Below are 15,745 nucleotides of genomic sequence, written 5' to 3' on the forward strand. Positions count from 1 at the left end.
AACAGACTTTGATGGAATCCTTTTTAAAAAAACAAACTATTTGTACTTGCCTTGCTGTCATAAGTACTCACACCCTCGTGGGACAGAGAGCCCAGCACCAGTGAAGTATGGGGGACAGACTCGGGCTTGGGGAAAGCAATATGGAGTCCGTGGGAAGAGCCCACACACATCAGAGGCCCTCTGGGAGGTGAGAGGAGGAGAAGAAGAAACTGGGAACCCTGAGGGCTGAATGCTACCTTTTAAAAAATAGATTGTATGTAAATGCCAGTATTTGTTTAGTTGTCTGCCTTGGGTCTTTGTTCTGGCAGAGGGGATCTTCCTTCCATCCTATGGGTTTCTTTCCTTGTAGTTCATGCCCTCTCTGGATGTGGAGGGCGGGACTCAGTAGTTGGGGTGTGCCAGCTCAGTAGCTTGAGGCATGTGGGATCTTAGTTCCCCCTATCAGGGATCAAACCTGAGAACCCTGCATTGGAAGGCAGATTATTAACCACTGAAGCACCTGGGAAATCCTGATTTGGTAACTTGTTGGTCCTGGCAAACTAGGGAGATGGGACAGTCCAGGATGACTTGGACCCTTCTCTGAGCCTGATGATAGGAAGTGCTGCATTGCCTCAATGTGAATGGTCACCCCAGTTTGTGAAATCAGAGACATTGAGAGTTGTGAACATAAAATAGGACTTGGTGGATGTATTCATCTGCAAATCAAGTGTTTCAACTACATAGTCACAGCCAGGCCACCTTCTTTCTCCTGGATGCCACTTATTCTGGTGCCAGAATCTGCCTGGAACGCAGATTCCGAGTCTCACCGGCCAGATGACAACAAAGCACGTGGGAGGTGCCCTGTCCTTGCCTCCCAAAGGCACAGACCTGGCTGGCACTGAATGAAAAACCGCAGGGTATTCGCTGGCAGGGTATTCACTGGCAGGGTATTCGCTGGGAGTTATTCACCAGGCTCCAAAATGTTCTGTTGGGTAGAACTTCAGCTTTATAAAATAAAAGTGACAAAAGTAAATTTATAAACTGTGCTAATGATATTTAAGATCTTTGAAAAGTAGAGTTCACAACAGGAAAATATGGTGTGTATCCTTTGCCTTTGGGGGCTTCCCTGGTGACTCAGTGGTAAAGAATCCACCTGCCAATGCAGGAGACTTGAGTTCCACCCTTGGGTCGGGAATCCCCTGGAGAAGAGAATGGCAACCCACTCCAGTATTCTTGGATGGGAAATCCCATGGACAGAGGAGCCTGGCGGGCCACAGTCCAGGGGCTTGCAAAAGAGTTGGCCGTGACTTAGCAACTAAACAACAATTCTTTGCCTTTAAATGAACACTTATTTGTAATTCCATAATAAAGTGATTATTGACACTATACATATGATATAGGCCCAGGGCAAAAAGGTTCACCAGGTCTGTCTCATTTCTTAAGTACTTAAATCTCAGAAAGTGCAAGTGAGTCTGGCAACCTACTGATTTTTCTAACAATTCAAGATTTCTTAGGTGACCCATCTCTCCCCTACAGTACAGCTCAGGGCACCTCTTGGATCTCCTTCTTGGCTGTCCATGTTCTCTGGCCTCCTTGGGGCCCTGGTCAATAAAAGAGGGGCGGGGAGGAGCAGAAGCTGGGAGTGGGCAGAAGGTGGTAGTTAGAAGACAGGTGGTTCCTTCATTTTTTCAACCCGTGGGGCATTTGACCTGCAAAGGGCAGAGTTAGGACCTGCCTGGAACGCAGATTCTGAGTCTCACCAGCCACATGACAACAAAGCACGTGGGAGGTGCCCTGTCCCCGCCTCCCAAAGGCACAGACCTGGCTGGCGCTGAATGAAAAACCGCAGGGTATTCGCTGGCAGAATTTCCCCTTGGGTAGAGTCTTGGCTCCTCAGTTGGCTGGAAGTGGTAATGATTACATCAGCAAGCACTGGCTTATTCGCTAGCGCGGGTGGCGCAATCAGGGCGGGGTGGTGTAAACGTCGAGGCAGACGGATTAAACAGCAGAGCTCCGCTCCGCGCACCTCGCAGGGGCGGTCATTTCTGATGGCTCTGGAGGCTGTCACCCCGCGGCAACGTGAACAGCGAACGCTCCCCGACCGCACCGGGCAGCGGGGACAGAGGACAGCGGCCGCCTGGAGCTCCCGGGCAGGGTACACCCAGGGCCCCAGGCCTCGACTTCGGGGCCCCTGGGCTCTCATCTTCGCCGTCTTGGGTGTCTTGATGTTGGTGAGTTCCCGCCGCGAGTCCTGGCTCAAAAAGACATTCTTGGTGGCCCGGAAAAGGCCCAGGGGCACCTGGCTGGGCAAATCCCGGCAGGACCCGCCCGGGCAAGTCCAATACGCGGCGTGTTGGTGGGGGAGGGGGGCGCTAGAGGAGCGCGGATCCCTGGCATCTACTCGCTGCCCACAAGAGCTGGCTCCTTGGAGCGCCTGACCTCTGGACTGGCCCCAGGCCCAGCGAGCGTCAGATCGTCATTTCTTTCCTTTCCCTTCCCTTTCCCCTCTGCCGACCCTCCTCACTCTTGTCTCTCTCTCTCTTTTTCTATTTTGCACTGCATTTATCTTCTAACCCGTGTCCTTTGTAAGTCATCAAGTGTAGGCCCCACCTTCCCCCCACCACTGCCTTAAGCACCCTTACATTTCCTTTTCTCTGAAAGAACAACTTCAAACTTGCTTCCAGCTCCTTGCACTTTATGAATAGAAACCATCAATCAACTCAGCTTGGGTCAGATTCTCACCACTTTCTTTCAGAGGGGAGTTGGAGGCTCTGGCTGTGGTTCACCACTGCTGCTAACGCTGCTAAGTCGCTTCACTCGTGTCCAACTCTGTGCGACCCCATAGACGGCAGCCCACCGGCTTCCCCGCCCCTGAGTGAGCATTTTTAAGAAACTCACAGTGAGGAAAAATGTGCACACTCGGCACTGCTTTCTTGCATTGTTTGAGGCTCTTTTCAAAGTTGCTTACAGGTGCAAAGAAAAAAACATTAAGGGTCTGACAAAGTTACAGGAATCGTGAAAATATGCATCGTTCATTGAAGAAATTAGTACCAAATATCTGGAAAGAAACAGCATTTTGTATTCACAAGAAGTATAGAATTAGCTTTTAAATTATCGCTCGGTTTGTAATAGGTAGGACTCAAGTTGAACACCACTTGATGACTGGGTCTGGGTGCCTGTCAAGTACCCAGTGTAGCCATGTGCATTGTCTGTTGGGCAACTCCTTAGAAGTGGAAGTGCTGGGTCAGTGGGTTAGATAATTTTACGCTTTTGTCTAGATAATGACAAACTGTTCTCCCAAAGAAGACTGGGCCATTTTAACTCACACCAGGAGTCCACAAGAGTGCCCTATTTCCCTGCACCCTTGCACACTGAGCTGTAACACTGTGCCAGTCTAAGAAGTAAACGTGGGGCACCGTAGTGCCATGGTTTTGATTCTTCCATTCCAGTAGATTGTTTCAAGGATCCATGAGATTGCTGAGACTGGGAGTGCACAACCAGGAGACCCCAGGTTAGGTCACAGGGGAGGCCACAAAAATACAGACAATAAAAGGACTAACAAAAATCTTTACACAAATTCTTTCAGACAACAGGAGTTCTTCACTAGTTCTTTTAAGGCCAACATAACCCTAATACCTAAAGCTAACGGAAACAGTTGAAAAGAAGAAAAAATACTTTTAAATACCCTTCCTAAAAACAGGCAAAATTCCTTTACAAAGCATATAGTAAACTGAATTCAGGAAGATTGAAAGAAGAAAACATACCATGACCAAATGGGGTTAATCTCAGGAATAAGTGTTGGGTTCACATCTGAAAATCAATCAGTGTGTTTCACTGTATTAACAGTGTGGAGGCTTCCCTGGTGGTCCAGTGGTTAAGAAACTTTTGCAGTGTGAGAGATACCCGTTCATGCCCTGGTCTGGGAGGATCCCACAGGCCTGGGAGCCACTGAGCCCACGTGCTACAGCTACTGAGCCCCCAGGCTGCCACTCCTGAGGCCTGTGCACCTGGAGTCTATGCTCCACAACAAGAGGAGCCACTGCAACGAGAAGCCCACACGGGAAAAGCAAGAGAATCCTCCACTTGCCACAACTAGAGAAAGCCTGCGTGCAGCAACAAAGACCCAGCACACCCAAAATAAATAAATAGATCTTTAAAAACTACGGCAGAAAACATCACAATAAAGTAACTATCCTCTAATTAAAAAGTTAAACACACACGCAAACCAGTGTAACGGAGAAAAACTATACAGAAAAACTAAACAGCTTAACAGATGCAGAAAAATAATTTGAACTGACACTTAACCCCCTGTAACGAAAAGGTGAGAGTTGCTCAATCGTGCCCAACAGTTTGTGACCCCATGGACTGTAGCCTGCCAGGCTCCTCTGTCCATGGAATTCTCTAGGCAAGAATACTGGAGTGGATTGCCATTTCCTTCTCCAGGGGATCTTGTGACATAGGGATTGCATCTGGGTCTCCTGTGTTGCAGGCAGATTCTTTACTGTCTGAGAAAAGTCTCATTTTATCAGGGTAGAAGGGCCCTTCCTCCATATGATGAAGGCCACTCCCTCTTGGAGTCACAGCAGAGATTAGGATAACTGAGGAAGGGGCATGAGGGAATGTTTTGGAGCAAGCTAATTTCCATGATCTAGATAGAGGGTTTGGATTTCCCAACTGTATGCATTTAAAAAAAAAAAAAAAAGCTCTTTGAATGGTCCCCTTAAGATTGTGCGCTTCCTTCTTTGGAAATCTTAACATTGAAATAAACTGTAAAGAAATATTGAGCTCGAGCTACTGACATAATGCCAATGTATTAAGAGTTGCAGATATGAATTTCATCATAAAAATAAGACACTTAGGAGAATGGACAGAGTGGGGTGGATAGAGAAAGAAGTATGTGATACACCTAAGTTACAGAACTTAGGTGATGAGCATATATGCCTTTAGTGAATGAATCTTACAACTTTGTTGGGTGTTTGAAACTGTTCGTAACAAAACATTGAGGGAGAGAGCCTGTGAGAGGAGAACCAGGGAAGAAAGGAAGGCACAGGATTGTGAGGGCAGGGAAAGGAGAGTCCACCAATTTGGGGTGACTCAGACGAGGCCCAGACTGCGGAAGGGATGATTAGGGGACACATGTGAGCTTAGCTGTCCCCAAATATTTAACGGGTTGCACTTTATCTTGTTTAGATCCAGGCAGTTGAACTGGGCTCAACATAAGCTGTTTCCATTTTAACTTTGTTTTTCTTTCTTTTTTTTTTCCCTTTTAATGTCACTTTCTACTTTAAATCACTCCCAGATTAAAGTTACAAAACTATACAAAACCCTTTGTTTCCTGTATCATCTGAAACATAGCTGCTGACATGACAGATCCCATGACTAGACACTTGAATGTATATTTCCCACAAATGAGGACAGTTTCCCCCCAAATGACAATACAATCCTGAACATCAGAACACTATCATCAACACATTAATCCCAGTCGAATCCTCAGACTCCAGTGATTTCAGACTGGCCCCATTGTGTCATTTTTAGCAGAGACTTGGCTGAAAACCCTGTCTGTTTCTTCTTTCTCCATGTGATTCTGGTATTTTGTGGAACACTGACAGCTTCCTTTTGGGGACAGCTTGTTGGATTAAAGCCACAAGTTCGTTGCTCAGTATGTGATCCTATATCCTGATTATGAAAAATTGTATGCATGGCAGAACCCTCATTTGTGAAACTGTGTGTGTGTGTGCATGCACATGTGAGAAAGAGAGAGAGAGAGAGCGTGAGAGTATTCACACATGTGGTCAAATAGAAGAAGTCAAGACACAAAATACTGGACGTCTTCTCTAATCAAGGGGATCTCTGTGGTTTCTGTATTCTTATAAAAAATAATTTCCTTGCCTATACTTTCTGGGCTTCCCAGGTGGTGCTGGTGGTAAAGAACCAGCCTGCCAACACAGGAGATGCAAGAGACTGAAGTTTGATCCCTGGGTCAGAAAGATCCCCTGGAGGAGGAAATGGCAACTCACTCCAAAATTCTTCCTGGGAGAATCCCATGGAAAGAGGAGCCTGATGGGCTAAAGTCCATGGGGTCGCAAAGAGTTGGACACATCTGAGCACATACTTTCTGGAATAAACATACTTTAAGAGGAAAGAATAGAGGGGGAAAAACCTTAAGTGAAAGTTACTTGCTAGCACAAAAGGCCAAAGGACAAACAAAAGAAATGAGAGTTTAGAGCTGGGAAGAAAGGTCCCAGTTCTGTTTCATTTTGCAGGTAGTGGTCAAGGAAATGTGGGGTGGATCCTAGAAGGGGTGAGAGTGTGGAAGCCACTCATGCCTGTCCCTGCTTTGTCCCCATAGGTCAAACCTGCTTCAGCCATGTCTGTAAGGAAGGATGAAATTCCCCAGCAGTCATCAGCCCCACTGGAAGGGAGCCTCCAACAGAAGTTATGTCTACCAGGTAGATTCTAAGACTGGTCTCCAACCCTGTCTCCATGTCTATGCGTTTATTTTGGCTGTGCTGAGGCTTTGCTGCTGCATGGGCTCTCTCTAGTTGTGGAGAGTGTGGCCTCCTCTCCAGTTGCGGTGCTTGAGCTTCTCCCTGGGGAGGCTTCTCTTGTTCCCGAGCAGAGGCTCTCGGGCGCATGGGCTTCAGGAGTCGCAGCAGGTGTGCTCGGTAGTTGTGGCTCCCGAGCTGCAGAGCACAGGCTCAGGATTTGTGACACCCGGGCTCAGCTGCTCCGCAGCATGTGGGATCTTCCCAGACCAGGGATCGAACCCATGTATTCTGCATAGGCAGGCAGATTCTTTCCCTCTGAGCCACCAGGAAAGCCCCTGACCTTTCTTTTCACTGTTTAATGTGCCAGCTGTGAATGTAACTTGGATGTGTGGCTTGTAATATATTTCTGTTGGCAGTACTGGTCTAGGGTATGTCTAGGGTATGTGTTAGATGAAGAATCAAAAGATGAAAGCCCGGTTGAGGAGAGCTCCCCTTGTGGATTCCACAGACGGCCAAAAGAGGCCTCCCCAGCCACACTGCCAGCCTCGGGGAATCCTGTGGGGTTTACTCACCAGCTTTTACCTTCCTTCCCAGAATTCTATATGGAAGAAGCCCATGGAGGTTGTGCCCCGTGCACCGATGGGACAGACTACACCAATCATTCAAACACCCTCCCTTCTTGCCTACCTTGCATGACTTGCAAATCAGGTCCAGAACCTGTGGTCTCTGTGCCTGCGGTTAGGGTGCTGGGTGATGAGATAGGACTTAAAAGGGACGAGGAGTCAGAAACCTGATTTCCAGCCCAGCTAGGTCTTCAGCTTGTCTTAGGTCAGTAAAATAAATGAAAACAGAAGTTATTTGCATAACACATGCCAACTGGTAGGGAAGTCTTTCAGAACATCAGCTGGAAAGAGGGGAATACTGTGTCCCTTGATGGAGGGGGCTGGATGGTAACAGTGCAGAAGGCCTGGGGGAGTGGGGCAGGGCTGGGTTTGAGCTGTGTGATGTGTCTGATCCTGGGCCAGGCTCCTGTGGGCGCCATGCCCTCTGCTCTGAGGTCTCAGCCTCTCTCAGCCTTCATGACCTGAGGTCCCTCTGCCTCTCCAGCAGGGCATCACCCGTTGGGACAACACCCAAGGGTTCCTCTCCATCCACAGCATCTCAGATTACACCTCACCCCACCCCACTTCTTGCTCCTCATTTGTGATCTAAAACATTTTTCTTCCCAACCCTGATGCAATCTGTAATGATGCCCAGTCCCTTTTGTATGCCTCTGTTGGTGACACGTGAACAGTGGCTGTTCTATGGATGGTCTATGTGTGTTGCCACAGAAAATGACCCCAAAATTACTTAAAAAAAGATTAATGCATTTATTTTTGGCTGTTCTGGGTCTTTGTTGCGGAACAAGGGCTTTCTCTAGTTGTGGTGAGGGGTCTGCTCCTTGCTGCTTCTCATCGTGGTGCACAGGCCCTAGAGCACAGGAGCAGTAGCTGTGGCTCACAGGCTTAGCTGCCCCGCAACATGTGGGGTCTTCCCAGGCCAGGGATGCAACCTGTGTCCCCTGCTTTGACAGGCGGATTCTTAACCACTGGACCAGCCAGGAAGCCCTCCGAATTACTTCTTGAAGTGAGTGGATGGAGATCTGGGTGGTGAAGAAGGGGTGAGAGACATATGAGGGAAACACACCCTCAAAACCTTATCTTTGGTCTCTGGGAGAAGCAGAAAAAAATCAGCTGTACCCCCACCAAGGACACTGAGTGTCAGTGCAAACCTGGCACTTTCCGTGGAGAAGATGCACCTGAATTCTGTCAAAAATGCAGCACCAGGTGAGACACAGGAGCCTGGGGGCTTCCAACCCACAGGAGACCCCAGTTTCCTTGTATCCATTTCTCTCCCCTGCTTCCGTGAAGCCCCTCCCACCTCTCAGAGCTCCCTTGTGCCTGTGGGGTCACCACTGTTTGTCCTGCACGGCTTTCTCAGTGGCCCCTTCCCACATCTCCTCGGGAAGGGCCTAGAAAGACGGAAGTGCTGACAGCAGACAGAAGTCATGATGAGGCCACGTGTGTGCTCCTTCAAGGTTCCTATAAAACTGGACCCAACTTGACAGGCCTCACACCCAGCCCCTTGTTCTCCAGTAGCACCTGAATCTTTCCTACTGGGGGACTCAGGGGCCAGTAGTAATTCACTATCCTCTGATGCTCCAGTGTTGGCTGAGATTGGTAGGAAGAGTCAACAGGTGGATGAGAGGGCCTCATAGTCAAGTTTGACTGGAGGATGAGTCAAACTTGTGCCCAAACTCTTCTGATCTTGACCTGGATGAGGCACCCTCCCCCTGTCACGGAGCTTTGCATGCAGCCCAGGGAGGCCAGGCGGGCCTTGCAGAGGAAGCTGAGTTCCTGAAGGACAGCTCTGAACACTCAGTAGGAGTCTGGGGGCTGCAGTACACAATCCTGGATCCTTCTCCCACCCAGTGAGGGGGAGTGAGGGGACCCTCCCCTGCAGACAGCAAGAGCCTGTCCCCCCTCCACTGTCTTGTCAGGGGATCCAGGATGGGAGGCTGCCCCCTCTTTCTCCTCATCCAGCCAGCTGTCCCTGATGGGTCCCCTACATCATCCCTGTGTCTGTACCCAGGTGCCCTGATGGGAAGGTCATGGTCACGCACTGTAACCCCTGGAGCAACATGAAGTGTGTGGACCAGGAATCAGGTACCCTGGCCCATGGGGAGGCCCCAGTTCCTGGAGAGCTAGGAACTCCCTCCCCCTCCTCAGGCACTTCAAGGCTGGTGATTAGAATTGTATCTGGAATCACCATTGTCCTAGTCGGATGTGTGGTATGGTGCTTCTTTAACGGTGAGGTTTCTAGAAGGGAAGGAGGAGGTGCTGGCTCCCTCCTCCCTCTCCCCAATCCTCCTGTTCCTCCTGGCTTGTCTCTGATCTTGTTCCCCAGGAAACCCCTCCCACCTCACCTGGTTCTGACAAAACCATGATCACATCGGGCCCCCAACTCAGCTGACGGTCCCCTCTTCCCCCTGGCCGAGTCTGGTGGGAAGAGGCAGGAGAAGAGGGTGGTTCAGTAGCACTGCACAGAGATGTTACATGGGTTTCATTTTACTTCATTTTCTCCCTTCTCGTCTCCTCCCTGAGGGTTCTCCAGACTCAGAGTGTCCCGCTTGCAGTCCCAGGCCCGGGGCTCTTTGTTCAGTGTCTGCGCCCCCACCCTGCGCCCTGTCCCTGGGAAGGGAGGTGCGGCAAGAGGGCCCTCCCCACCACTCAGTGGTTGTCTCTTCTCTCCTCGGTCTCTCTGATGAGTGCTGGCACAAGGTGATCGGTTTCTCCAGCATCGGGCAGCATCAGACCCTCAGTAACTGCTTCCGCCCCACAACAAGGCCCAGGGTGGACGTGGTCCTCGGTTTGCCCTATGCTGTTTTCCCTGACTCCCTTTCTCTCCTGAGGGCTCTAGGCTGAATGTAGGAGGGAGACTGGCCTGCTGAGAGCTGGCCTAAGGCTGGTCGGCAGCGCTGGCCCTGTCCTTACTGTTTGAGACACCCTCACTCTGCAGCCCTGGGGCATGGGGGGTGTCAGCAGGGGTACTCAGTTCCCCTTAGCATCACACCAGAGTCTGGGTGCCATCAGCAGAGCCCAGATGTGCTGAGTCTGTGCCCACCTGGGGGACACAGCACAGGAGTAGGTGGGAAGGCAGAACCCCCTGTGTCCCCCAGAAGCTGTAGGGTTTGTGGGTTTGTGACTCCTGGGTCAGTGCCTTGCTTTCTCAAGGCCCTTTTCTGGTGCTTATGTCCCCCAAGAGGGTCTGGGGCTCTGGACCATGCACACAACAACAGGCTGACCAATGGAGATTCACTTTCCATTCTGGTCCCTTGGCAGGAAGAGAAGCTGACAGGATAACGCCCAGTCCCGAGATGCAGCAGGCAGGCTGTCTGTTGGTGAGTGTGGGGCTCTGGCCCTTCTGCTTGCTTGGGACTGTGGTAGAGACAGGGAGCAGCAATGGGTCAGGTCTCCTCTCCTCTGGGGAGGTGGTGATGGAGGGAGACCCGAGCATGGAGGGGAGGGAGCCCCACCCCCTGTTCTGGTCCACCAGGCAGCTCTGATGCTGTTTATCATCTGTCTTGTCACCACATCCCTCATCTAGACCAGGGCAACCGAAGGGTGATCACTCCTCCCATGACTGACCCAGTGATGGAGTCAGCGCTACGTAATGTTTTTCTGTGTGACTGTTACATACTTTTAAGCCATTCCTCATCATAGTAGGAATTTCACATTTTTTTCAAAAGTATTATTAAGTTGAATCTACTTGAAGTAAAATTTTTGTCAACATATAGAAGTATTTTCACTATGTATATGTGTGTGTGTGTGTGTGTGTGTGTGTGTATATATATATATATATATATATATATATATATGTGAGGAGGGCATGGCAACCCACTCCAGTATTCTTGCCTGGAGAATCGACCATGGACAGAGGAGCCCAGCAGGCTACAGTCCAGGGGGTCTCAAAGAGTCAGACATGACTGAATGACTAAACATATATATATTATGCATGTATACATACACACACACATACAGAGACATTTACAGTTTGGGATCATATCGTTTTAGTAATTTTGAGGTTTTTGAGTATTACCTTAATTTATAAATTAATCTAGGAAGGAATTGAGATCTTTTAGCTATTCTATATTTTTCTTATGAAAAAAGTTAGCATTTTAAGTTAAGAGTTTTATAATACCTCAACTCCATGTGTGTTTTTCTTTGGTAAATTGCTCATTTCTTGTTGAGGCTGTGTCTTTGTATTACAATGTTCTATAACCTTATGAGTTTATCCAACTCATAATTCATTATAGAATTTATTGTCATCATTTTTAACATTCATCCTTCCACACATTCACATTTCAGTATTATTGTTGAACCATTAGATTTTATAAGAATACAATCATATATAAAATAATGACTCTTTTGTTCACTCCCTTCAAAGATCCTGCATGGGTTTTGTTTTGCTTATGGCTGCATCTGCCAGAATTTCAGAAAGATGTTTACTAGGCTCAGTTCTGTAATCGAGGACTCCCGGTTAAGACCAAGGCTGCTCTCCATTGTGTTTTACAGGAACCAGCAGCACCTGAAGGATCTCAGCGGAGAAGATGGCTGCTGGTTCCAACAGATGGCACTCAAAGTGAGTGTTTTGTTCCTGGGCAGTGGATCAGGAGTGGAGGGAGGAGGGACACTGTCCTAATTTCTGTCTCCATAGCTGTTAGGGTAACTCAGAGAGGGGATGGCTTGTCCCTGAACCATCAGGACTCTAATTCCCTCCCTGCCCCCTCCTCTTTTTCCCACCCTGCACCCCTCTGTCCTCTAACAGTGGCCCCCATCACCTCCCTGTCCTTCCCTCCTCTACCATCCTCTCTCCTCCCTGGTTGCTCAGGGCCACGTTGACCCGCTCTGAGACATCCGAGAGGTTGTGCTGTCCAGCAGGGCACCCACTGGCCCAGGGAGGCTGTGGAGCCCCTGTCCATGCATTCGAAGTCTCTTGAATCATGTCCAACTCTTTGCAACACCATGGATTGTAGCCTGCCAGGCTCCTTAGTCCATGGGATTCTCCAGGCAAGAATACTGGAGTGGGTTACCATGCCCTCCTCCAGGGATCATTCCAACCCAGGGATCAAACCCACATCTTACATCTCCTCCATTAGCAAGCAGGTTCTTTACCACTGGCGCCGCCTGGGAAGGCCCGTGGAGCACCTGAACTGTGGCTAAACCTGATGAGCTGTAGTATATAACTCGATACTGTAGTTCAAGGAGTTGGTAGAAAAAAGGACTGTAATTTGTCTCCTTAACAGTTTTTGTTTTTTTTTTTTTTGTACATTGATTACATGTTGAGGGTCTTCCCTGGTGGTTCAGATGGTAAAGAATTTGCCTGTAATGCAAGAGAACAGGGTTCAGTCCCTGGGTCAGAAATTTCCCCTGCAGAAGGGAATGGCAACCCCCTCCAGTATTCTTGCCTGGAGAATCTCATGGATAGAGGAGCCTGACGGGCTACAGTCCATGAAGTCACAAAGAGTAAGACACACAACTGAGCAACTAACACTACCTATTGCAGTGAAAAAAAATTTTAACTTTTAATTGGAGGATAATTGCTTCACAATGTTGTGCTTGTTTCTGCTGTACAGCAACATGAACCAGCCATAGGTACACATATATCCCCTCCCTCTTGAGCCTCCTTTCAACGCCCCCATCCCACCTCCCTTAGGTTATCACAGAGCACCAGATTGAGCTTTCTGTGTTATAAAGCAACTTCCCATTAGCTATCTATATTACATATTGAAATGAAATTTTTTAGAATACTTTGAATTAGTACCATATTTTATGAAAACTAGTATTGTTATTTTTCATGTTTTCAGTGTAACTGTTAGAGAATATAAACTTGTGTTGGGTGCCCTCCTTATGTACTGTGGATGGTGGTGTGCACAGCATTTCACACACACAGCACTGAATCTGCAACACAGTCCATGAGGCGGGTGGTGTTTGCTCCACTTTATGATTAAATTCTTGCTCAGAGTCTGTCCCCATCCAGCTCTACCACAGTGTCAGGCAGTGAGGCCGAGCGGGCTGTGAGGCCGGAGACCTTCCTCCCTCCAGGCCTCTGCTCTGTCCCCAGTGCAGAGGTGGCAGCCAGGGGCCTCACCCTCCTGAGAAAGGCAGGCGCCCTCCTCTGAGGTCTGTTGCCCCTCGCTGTCCCACCCTCTGTCTCCTATCACGGATGCCTTCTCCCTCTGTGACAGCAGTCTCCTCTTCCAGATGGGCCCTCACCCCCTGCTTAGGGCAGGACTCCCTGCTGGCCTGGGCTGCCCCCAGCTGCTCTGGGTGCTGGCGAAGCCCAATGCCCAGTGCCCCTGTGGCTTGCTTCTCTGCTGCTGGGAAGCAGGTCAGGGGCGCAGAGCAGCAGGCTTACCAGCAGGGGGAGCTCCTCGGGTTCCCATCCTGAAGTGAAGGCCTGAATTGAGGGTCCTCTGCCTTTGTGAAAGCCTGTTCCAACTCTGTGTCTGTGACTTTCCCCCAACCTAGGCCTGAAGCTATTCTTCAGTGACTTTGCAGCTATCTTTTCCTTGTGACTTCTGTGATTCGCTCCTGAGGCAGTTGGGCCTCACATGAAATGAGATCCTTGTGGGCAGAGAATAGGCCTGGGTCTCTCCGGATGCCTTGTGTGAAATACTGCCAGTCACCAAGAAGGGACAGAGGACCTCAGTCAACACCCTGATGGATGCCTTGGAAATGCTGGGGCAAAGAGTGACAAAAGAGACCATTCAAGAGGGCCTGCTGAACTCAGGAAAGTATTAACATGTTTATGAAGAAAGTGAGACAGGCTCTGCTGTGCCCTGAGTGTTTGAGGACCTCAGTCTTTCAGCTCAGGACACACTCCTAATAGGCTTCTAGTTTTTATTTGTATTGGTTTGAAATTTGTCATTCATGGTAATATGTATGCATTTAATGATGTAACTTATAATGAAAGTGTTAGTCACTGAGTCATGTCCAACTCTTTGCGACCCTATGGACTGTAGCTCACCAGGCTCTTCTGTCCATGGGGTTTCTCCAGGCAAGAATACTGGAGTGGGTTGCCTTTTCCTTCTCCAGGGGCTCTTCCCTACCCAGGGAGGCCTGGATCTCCTGCACTGCAGGCAGACTCTTTACTGACTGATCCACCAGGGAGGCCCCGTAACTTGTGATATACATCATTAAAGTGCAAACATCTTGTATGTCTTTGTACTTTTATGTTTGTGCATATATTTATATGTGTAGAAAAACATTTTGCAAATATGATTTCTAGGTTTATGTGGGCTACCTGGTTGAGCACTGGCAATGCAAAGCAATTAGAAATACAAAAGGAGGGCATTCCCTGATGTTCAGTGGTTAGGACTCTGCGCTGAGAGCCCTGAGTTCAATCCCTGATCAGGAAGTAAGATCCCACAAGCCATGAGGCCAAAAAACAAACACACAAAAACCTACAAAACAGCAACAACAATGAAGGAGAGCAAGCCCACTGCTGGGGGAATTTGACCACTTTGGGATTGCCTGGCGACCTCTTTAGGGTCCAGGCTTTAAACATGTCAACTTTATAGTTGGGTGAATATTTGTATTTTTTATAGGGAGATGCTAACAAGTGAGCAGAGAGGGAGGAGAAGTGGCCCCCCCGTGCTGTGTCTGGTGACCGTGAACTGGGCTGTCACTCCCGGGCTTCCTCCTGCTCCTCTGGGAGGTTAGGGTGGGACGTGGGTTAGATGTGAGTGTCAGATAGTTTCTGTTATCAGTGACCTTCATTCCATCGGGGCTCAAGGAAGAGAGGACAGGGATCTGCCGTGGTTTCTGGAGGAAGAATGACGGGCTCCTGGGTTATTTCAGTGTTGGCTTGCTCCGCACTAGATGGGCCCCCTTGATACTGGTGCTCTGAGCCCAGAATTGCTTTTTGTGTTTAAATTGGCTAACTAAGGATCTCAGCCCCTCTGTAAGCTTTGACTTTCTGCAGAAAAGACACAGAAATGCTGATTCTTAAATACTGTGAGAACTGACCTAAAATGCCTGCTAATATTAGGCTTTTGTATTTTTTTTAATTAAAAAACATTTTTTTTTACTTCTGCTAAATCCTTCTCCCATAGTATTCCAATCACTGCAGGATAATTTAATGGCAGAAGCAATGCTCAGGGAGGTTTTTGGTCTAGTGCATCTCAAGGCCTGTATGCTGTCTTCCCTAAGGTTGATGTGACTGGTGTGGTCAAAACTGGAATTGCCTAAAATGTAGGTACAATGGACACAGTGCGTGGAGGTCACGTGTGTCTGTAGAAGGGCCGCCCCCTGTGCTCTTGGTGCTGCCTCCCTCTGGCCCTGATGCCCCTCCCTGTCCTGGAGTCAGGTGTTTCTGTCTGTGTTCTTTTCAGTCAGCGGGGTGACAAACCCCCTCTTGTCGGGATTCCATAGTTGGTTTGGAAGAAGGCCTCTTTGACAGTCTGTGCAGGACACTCCTGCCCTTCATCCCAGGAGGACAAAAGGGATTCTTGGGACTTCGTCTGCGTTTGGGGGTGGTTAAGACTGCTGCACTCCAATGCAAAGGAGCCCGGGGGCCATCTCTGGTTGCGGGAACTGAGTATTGGTCCACATATCCCCACACACGCTAAAGCGCGTGCTCCCGACTCCTGAGCCCGTGTGCTGTGTGAGCCTGGGCGCGTCACAGCCAGAGGAGCCTGTGTGCCGCGGCAGGTGGAGGAGTCTGGAACAGGTGAA

At 49.1% G+C, this 15,745-nt stretch overlaps 1 protein-coding gene across 1 annotated transcript; it reads left to right on the plus strand.

Annotated features, from left to right (window-relative positions):
- LOC108638538 (tumor necrosis factor receptor superfamily member 10D-like) lies at positions 1,904 to 7,296 on the plus strand. Its single transcript, XM_018066600.1, has 3 exons — positions 1,904 to 2,210; positions 6,329 to 6,428; positions 7,062 to 7,296. The coding sequence occupies exons 1-3, from the start codon at positions 2,028 to 2,030 to the stop codon at positions 7,259 to 7,261; spliced, it is 483 nt and encodes a 160-aa protein (XP_017922089.1). The 5' UTR covers positions 1,904 to 2,027; the 3' UTR covers positions 7,262 to 7,296.

This window comes from Capra hircus, chromosome 21 (assembly GCF_001704415.2).
Source record: "Capra hircus breed San Clemente chromosome 21, ASM170441v1, whole genome shotgun sequence".
Classification (NCBI taxonomy): Eukaryota; Metazoa; Chordata; class Mammalia; order Artiodactyla; family Bovidae; genus Capra; species Capra hircus.

Excerpts from the sequence above, each read along its gene's own strand:
- LOC108638538 (XM_018066600.1), top strand. The coding sequence starts at position 2,028 with ATGGCTCTGGAGGCTGTCACCCCGCGGCAACGTGAACAGCGAACGCTC. Across the intron at positions 2,211-6,328 it reads TCTTGGGTGTCTTGATGTTG|GTCAAACCTGCTTCAGCCAT; the intron begins GTGAGTTCCCGC and ends TTGTCCCCATAG. Across the intron at positions 6,429-7,061 it reads ACAGAAGTTATGTCTACCAG|AATTCTATATGGAAGAAGCC; the intron begins GTAGATTCTAAG and ends CTTCCTTCCCAG.